Source organism: Mya arenaria, chromosome 10 (assembly GCF_026914265.1).
Source record: "Mya arenaria isolate MELC-2E11 chromosome 10, ASM2691426v1".
Taxonomy (NCBI): Eukaryota; Metazoa; Mollusca; class Bivalvia; order Myida; family Myidae; genus Mya; species Mya arenaria.
Genome location: NC_069131.1, coordinates 65,033,252 through 65,041,721, shown reverse-complemented (window position 1 = coordinate 65,041,721; position 8,470 = coordinate 65,033,252). Strand labels below are relative to the sequence as shown.

Sequence of the window (8,470 nt, the reverse complement as noted above, 5' to 3'; positions counted from 1 at the left end):
GTAAACATTATATTTTTCAAACAAGCCGGAAATTATGACAACTTGTTTTACCACGAGTACAATTATGAACAGGGGTGTGTACAATATTACCATAACCAAAAATACTGCGACCTCAGAAGTATTATGCAAAGTTTATTTGGTTAAGAAAATCTTCTCAAGGAGGAATATTTGTTTGCGTTTTGGGGGCAAAATAATACCTTTGTATTGTTAACATTTTGCTAATGCATTTGTTTCCTTCTTTCTAATAAAATGACACATGTTTTTAAAAAAAACAAAACATTCAAAACATATCCATATAAGGAAATAATGCAATACGAAAAGCGATAATATATATACATATATAGGAAACTGCATCTGTATCAGTTGACATAACCGTGCCATTCCCTGTCTGGATAACACGTGTATAGCTTCTAGTATCAGGTACACATTTCTATTTTACATATTTAATAAATAAGCAAACCATCACCAATTCTTTTCTGAGCTTTGATGAATTGGGTTCTTAGGTTCATAAATCAAGCTATAAAAAGAGTTTGGGGACAAGTAATTAAATACCCATTAAATGTGCCAAAAGGTTTGTAATAACGGTATAAGACAAACGTTTTTTTGTATCTTGATGTTTTCTTTTTCTTAAATCAGTGTATACAATTGTTTGTTTATAAAGGTTGTTTTTTTATTAAACATATTTTATAATTTTATTTTACAATAATAATGTTAGCTGGTCAATTTTGGTCACGTGATCCTCCATGGTACAACATTGAAACCAATCCCAGACTGTCAATGATTGGTGATGAACATTTGCCTTTGATCACCTTTACAGCAGATTTATTATCGAAAATAACATTTTATTTCAAAAGTTCGTGCCACTGTGATATTATCGTGCTGGTATCCAACGGTTACGTCTTTAGTTACCAAACTCAACGGTATAATAGACATCAGAGAAAAGCATCCTATCATAATATCCACTACATATATCTGGGAAAAAGTAACTGATGTCTACATTATGATTATGAATAATTGGTAAATAATTAGTAAAAAGGCAAATGTTAAATATAATATAATTATTGATATAATTATTGTACTTTATATTGAAACTTGCCGGGTCTAGCTTGCTTTCAGCTTTATATAAAACTTTTCTTCCTGAATTATTTGCCAATTCATTGTTAACAAATCATTTGAAGTGAAAATGATATATATTTTTTTTAAAAAGTGCTAAATAATCAAAGATTTGACTTCTTTCTTCTTACTTCATTTTACAATGGAGAGCAAGTAACTTTGATATTGTTTCTCAGTTTTTATTTCATTATGGAAGGCAATGAACTTTGAATGAGTTTTCATAGACTGCAATGGTTAGGCATTTTAACTAGAATCTTTCTGAGAGCACATACCCTGCTTATACCTATCGCTAGGGTAGATAGATCGGTATGCAAACCCTTATAATTTAACATGTATACCTGTCAATAGGACAAGCAGTTTTTGTACGCTATTAGAGATATCCGAATATAAATATATAACCTTAAGAAGTCTTTTAGGCATGACCAAAAACCGGCGAGCTCTTCTTTTTAGACTTTGGTCATTTGATAAGATTAGGCGAGTCGAACTGGTTAGGCTGGTTCATTTCACCGTAGGAGAATCACCATCGTTTTATGTGTTTTCAAATAATGACCAAGATTTAGTAAAATCTTATTAATTGTACAATTTAGTATTAAAAGATATACATTCAATCCAGATGTATACTGTACATTTAATACAACTCATTTAAAATGCTTCAAACTAAAAGATAGCACTCAACAGATTTCGAAAATACGATTGGGCAAAATTTCCTACACTATTTATGTTTACCAATGAAATTTAAAAATTCAGGCCGATGCAATTAATACACAACACAACAATAACACAACACAGTCTTGGTATTTAGTTTAGGTCAATTAAACACTCGAATTTGTAACCAGCAAGTTTGTCACGTACTGTGACAACCATGATATTGATGTCTGAACTGTTGGCTTATAAGTCCCATTTCTTGAATCGGAAATTGCTGTAAAAGTAGTAACTGAGTAGAATTATTTCAGGATGATGTACTCCGTCGCTGCCTTGCTTCTTTGCCTGCCATTTCTGGGTGAGTTATACTTGTCAATAAGCGTTAAATATACTTTTTAATTACTACGTTAAAGTGACACTCTTATTCAAAATCAATACCTACACATGTAAAACAAACCGAAATTTTGAGTGATACACCCTCAACTACTTACTAAAAAATGCATTTATGGAAAATATTTATTACTATTAACAATATTATAACCGTGTATTTAATAGCTGAAAACGCAAAAATATTATATGATTGGTGAATTCTAAAATATTTACTGTGATCTTCTATGGTCTCAAGATAGCAATACCGTGTTATATGCACGTTTCTTTTCAATCAAACTCGGTATCCTTCATAAGAACCATTATTTTCGACATTTGTTTATCCTTTTTGGTATTTTAAAACATTTGCATTAAATGTGTTAAAGTGCATCTTTAAAATGAAGCTTTTTTGCGTGTCGTATAACCAAAAAGCCTTTTTTCTGTCTATAATATCGTATTGTTACGGTCCGCTGAAATCGGCGGATGTGCGTACATAGTATAACATTCGGTTATAGACGGAAGTACGTTCATAGTACGTATGTTTACTTGTATGGTAATATGCAAATTAGCAAAGCCCGGGTTCTGTGTTGATAGAGAATTTATAGTATATAAAGACCAGTGGACCCCTTCAGGGTCGAGCATGCTTTTCTCTGAATGGATCTGTTGGTGTTTTTTAACGTCGCACGTTACAGTATATTTTGCTAAGAATCTTGTTTGGTATTCCTACAAATATGACAAATGCCATTATTGACAAGGCAATGTAACTTGCAATTTTTGACAAGGCTTTCTGGTAGACAGCCTACACAGTAACCAATAATCACAACGCAAAAACAGACCGAAAAAATAATACATACATACAAGTTGTACAAACACATACAAACAAATCACACAAAAAACGAATTGGTTGGGCTACAGCAATAGTTTCAGCCCTTCCCAAGCGCTATTGTAAGGCTTACATTGTCTATGGAAGTTTCCGTGAAGATACTGATATAATTTCAGCAAGTCTCAATAAAAGATTCATTCGTGACACATCTGACCTCCTTATTATACTTAAACATGCTGTTTATTTTTTATATGATATTTTATCTCAAAACTAAATAAAAACGAGGGCCTTGGGTTCGTCTGTATTTTAATTAATGACAATTAATAATGGAAGAGTTATGGGTGGTGCTGTATACATGTTGTATTTGCGTATTTGTCTATGACACCATGTAAACCAAGTTTCTTGAGTCAATAACAATCTGGAGAGAGAAACCTTTCTATAAATGAAAAATGTGTAAATCATTTTAATCATTCAAGCACATGGTTACCGCTACACAAAGTGTGGACTTGCGGATGCTCTGCGTCGCGAAAATATTCCGGAGCGGGAGTTACACAAGTGTGAGTACCCTAACATCATTTATTAATTTGTTGTATTTAAGCATTTTACATTTATATGTTTCTGTAACCAAATATCTTATTTCCTACTCACATCAAATGCAATTCAAAGCCAATTCATATACATTCAAGTGCAATTAAACGGTATAAAAAGGTATTATTAGTTCAATATTTTTTTAAATCATCAAGACAAACAAATTATACCGTCATACACATAGAGATAAACCACAAAAAAGAACAAAATTTAATGGGTTGGCCTACAATATAAGTTTCAACCGTACCCAGACCCGCGTCATTATAACACCAATATCGTATGTGTTGAGGACTAAACGTGAATGGAAAAAGAATAGTATTAATTTGAAACACATATCTGTTTTGAGTATACATGAGAAAAAAGAGAATTAGTTGCCATCATCACTTTGTACTAAAGGTAAGAATGATTAGTAACACCAATGGTTTAAGTGTTATAAATTGTCAGTGGTTTCATAACAGGCGCGGGCAAAGCTTGAGCGTGGTATTGTATATCTCCATCCTATACAGCCTATATAGGTTATGATACGCTGGGGGGCCGAGGATGGTATATCTCATGCTCTTACAGTATAGCGATGGTATCTCATTGACTACCATTTGTATTTCCAAACGACCCCACACTTTGCCAGGTCTACACCATTCATTCTCGGATTTTCTGTTTGATTTTAATTAAGTAGGGTAGTACATATTTTACTTGTTATTCGCTTAAAACTGGAATGCCCACCATTATTCAGAGTATTGAAATTTAAACGGCGTGCATGGATCATTCACTTTGAGCTTGTAACCACTCCTTGTCGACCGGAAAACGATTTATGTAGGAGATGATATATAATTTAGTTTACTGTTTTGGCATGCATTTTTTGTAAGTTTGCATTTGTTATTAGATATTTAAATAAATGTCATCTTGAGCACTTGGAAATCGCTTCATCTCCTTACTGTCATTAAGTAATTCATTGACTGTTTCATTGACCGTGAAAAGGCACCAACCGTAAATTGCATTGCTTCTTTCATTGTTATGTTGGTACTGTTATGGTATTGTAATTCGTTTAACATTCATTATAAACCGGTTAAAGATTTCCCGGATTTTTCCATAAAGGTTGCCAGTTGCCACAGTTACCCGGCTATATTTGATACTTGTGTAATGATTCTCGCCACGTAGCGTTATATGTCTCTTGTTTGGCATTGGTCCGTGTGCGTTTAATCGTGACGTGGGTATTATTTAGAAAACTTGACTTATCTCTTAAGTTTCCATTCAAAACTGAAATATATTTATTTATGATAAAGAAATGCTGGATCAACCTTGAGGCCCAAACAGCGGTTTACTCCACCCCCTGCAGTTCATAATACTTCTGTATTCTGTGTGTAAGTGGTACCATATAGTTCATCTATATCTTTATCTATATCAATACTGTAGATTGTTTTTTATTTCTTTCATTTCATATTTGTGTCATTAACAAGGTCACTAAGTTTTTTATCTGAAACCGAAAACATGAATGCATTATTGCCCTTTGAGTAAGCTTTAAGTACATTTTGTCTAATTATATAGGGGTGTGTATGGCCGAATATGAATCAAGTTTCAACACGCTTGCCACTCATGTGAATAGGGGAGGGTCATCGACGGACTATGGCCTATTTCAGATTAACAGCTTGTGGAACTGCGATCCCAAAGATGGCAGAAGAACAAGGAACGGTTGTGGACATCCCTGCTCAGGTATGGTTTTGATGGCAGTTTACGCTTGCATCGTGAAGGTTTAGGTAGTTCGCGTGGAATATTGTTTCCGCAAATGGTTGACATACCTAGGATAAAAATGTATGATAAACTTAGTCAACAATATTTTGTATTCATTCCAAAAACATAAAATCTTTATGTTACCTCGGGTGCAAAACATACTCGACAACGCCACCACTACTCGACTGCACTAGAGCAACAGCGCCTCTACTTTTATAAGTATGTGCATATTTCCTTTTTAAAAAGTGCTGATTAGTTTTGTTGTGTTCCGCGTAGGTACTAAGCATAACAGTTACATTTGCATGCGCCAGAATGTTTTTACGATGTGTGTTAGCAACGAAATGTACTTGAAATGTTATCAGATCTCAAAAAGTGCACAAGTCCGATTCGGAAGTAAAGCTTCTGGCACCACAGTTCGCACAATTTTGAAACAAAATCGTAGCAAATATGCAGTGAAAGTGATTTTACACGTATCATCCTCATATTTTCGAAATATGTCAGTTTAATAAAATTATCAAATAAAATATAAATCATACTCATGTGTCAAGAAGTAAACACAGTGCACAACTGCACCACGGAAGCTTATTTTCTTTGCACCCCCGAAAAGTGGTGGAGCTAGCTTTTAGTAGCTGTACCTTAAGATGTTCGGTACTTTTAATCAAGGTTTAATTTTACATGTTTTTTCCGAAATAAAAGAATAACTATTTTAAATACATTTTTTTTATCTTTTTAAATCCAGACTTTCAAAACACGGATTTGAGTGACGACGTGGCTTGCATCAACAAACTCAGGAAATGGCACCGGGGGTGGGGCTTCTCGTAAGTTTTTCGTTTTGAATTAAACGTAGAAAATCCAGAAATTTTGCAATGACTCTATACTTGATATTCAATGTCATGGTTCACCAGATGCTACACTATGTGGAAGGGCTTTGAGATGTTTAAACATTATTTGTTTTGATAAAATTATGATAATTAAGTTTTGTTTTACATATTGATCTTGGAATTTCTGGTATTCACCTTTTGACATTTTTCGTCCTTCAGTTCCTCATATATTGATGGTCTCCTAAATAAATTATTTTTTTATTAAATGTTTGGTTTCTACTTTCACTCTCGACCAATTTAAAAGTGAACCATTAAATATGTCGTGTTTATGTCTGGATTGTAGCATAGTGGCCGGTGCAGAATCATTCAAGTGTAATTATTTAAAAGAATTTTAATTAATGATGTTGTTTTTGTATTAATCCGATGATGTTTTATTGAAGATGAATTGGTTTACAAAAGTATTAGGTTCATTTTTATTCTGCCATTAACACATTTTAAGCAACCACATACAGCAAAATAAACCAAAACGTACCTGTCAACGTTATTTAAGGTTAATTAATCTACTGTTGTCATACGCAAAATGCATGAAAGATATCCAGTAGGGGATTTGCTCTCGGACATGTTTAGTGTTCGGACAGTAGAACGTTTCGGACGGTCTTTATTTTTCATTTGTTTCCTTCCACAAAATTCACAAGAGTGTACTGGGTTTCTTAATACTATTTAATTTGGATAATATATATGGGACATGCTGAAATTCTTTTCATATTACACAATATCCTATAATCTGTGCTAAATAAATAACATCCCTGGTTGATTTGAACTTTAATGCCATTTTATAATAAATGATACAATATATGTTAAATAACTGGAGTGCACAGTGACAATAACCAAATTGAAGAATCGTTTCCCGAAGAATAAGGCTTAAATGTATTCAAAATTGATCTCTGACTTCTTAATGTTGTATTCGCCTTTCAACCTGCCCACATTTTTCAGGTTTATGTAAAATCAATAGTGTACGAATCAAGCATAGTTGTGAATTGGAATATGGGAATTTGTTTAAGATTATCGTATTATGTTATGTTTGTATAGACGATCATTAAGACATTTTAAACAGTGTATGTAATAACCTGAATGATAAATATTGTGAAACGAATATTATGTTATGCTGTAACATTGTGGAAGTAGATTGTCCGGAAAGTGCAGTGCTAAGCGCCATCGCTTTTTCACTAAGGCGTCCATGTTCGAGTTCCAACCTGAGCGTTTGTTTTTTTGCGCAAAGTCGGACAAGTGGGTTTTCTCGGGGTACTTCGGTATCCCCTGTAAAACAAGACTATACTCTCGCGCAGCAGCGTACCAACGGGAGGGACTAAGCATAAGTAAATAAACCTATAACATATACAATGAATGTGAACGAAGAGTAATACATGAAGTGTCACCTGAATAACATATATCAAATTCAATGTTTCAGGTATGGTTACAAGGCGCATTGCCAGGATAAAACAAGTGCATACCTTTCGGAATGCAAGTAGCTGCTCTTTGGATTGCGGCTGTACAGTGTTTTGTTTCAACTCTAATACTCATACAAAGTCACACCTGATATGTGAAAACACGTTAAATACATTGGAAGTTTTATTTAAAATGTAATACAATTATGATGTATCAAAACGTGTATCTTTTTATTGACCATTTGTTGAAACAACTATTCGGAGACTACTTCTATAATTTATGCTATGTTTCTAATAATGTTTTTTTTTTCAGATTGTAAAAAAGTTACTACGTTATTACGTTTTATTTAACATTTCATCGCATAATCGAATATTCAGATTTATTACTTGTGTTTGCTTAGGTTCACAAAGCAGGTGGCTCACCGGAACAACCACATCTGTGTGCATTACTACTTTCATTAACCTCAACAAATGACTAGTAATTTCATTAAAAAACAAAGATAATGAAATTCCTGAAACATTTTTATCCGATGATTAATTTAGTACCATACCTGGTTTGATTCTTAGGTAGATGTCATCCTTGTATTTAAATTGTTTTATTAATCGCGGCTAAATTCACCTTCCGGTATGCAAGAAAAATATCATTATCAGAAATTGCTTGCATTTACTTCTGTATATTATATATAAACTTCTTCTCATATGTTTGTTTTGTTGTATATATCGGAACGATCGTTCAGAACTTTGGTAAAGGTAACAACGTGTTAACTGCATCGTTGTTAACTTTAAATGGTAAACTGATTTTTAACATGCTGATATATTTAGAGACAACATGTTCAATTAAAACAGGCATCTCGACTTTTTTTAAATACTGCAGATTACAATGAGATACATTTTAGTTCCGAAGCATTTAAGATTTGAATATTAACAGCGTTGTTAAATCGAACACA

At 33.2% G+C, this 8,470-nt stretch overlaps 1 protein-coding gene across 2 annotated transcripts; it reads left to right on the top strand.

Moving 5' to 3' along the window:
* The first annotated feature begins 286 nt into the window (after positions 1–286).
* On the top strand, positions 287–8,223 carry LOC128205566 (lysozyme c-1-like). 2 transcript variants are annotated; one of them, XM_052907300.1, is made up of 6 exons: positions 287–420; positions 2,067–2,113; positions 3,421–3,501; positions 5,075–5,239; positions 5,997–6,075; positions 7,547–8,223. In XM_052907300.1, the coding sequence occupies exons 2-6, from the start codon at positions 2,068–2,070 to the stop codon at positions 7,605–7,607; spliced, it is 432 nt and encodes a 143-aa protein (XP_052763260.1). In that variant the 5' UTR covers positions 287–420; position 2,067; the 3' UTR covers positions 7,608–8,223. The 2 variants fall into 2 exon arrangements, with proteins under 2 accessions (XP_052763260.1, XP_052763262.1); XM_052907302.1 differs by having other exon boundaries at positions 328–420; positions 2,056–2,113.
* The last annotated feature ends 247 nt before the right edge of the window (positions 8,224–8,470 follow it).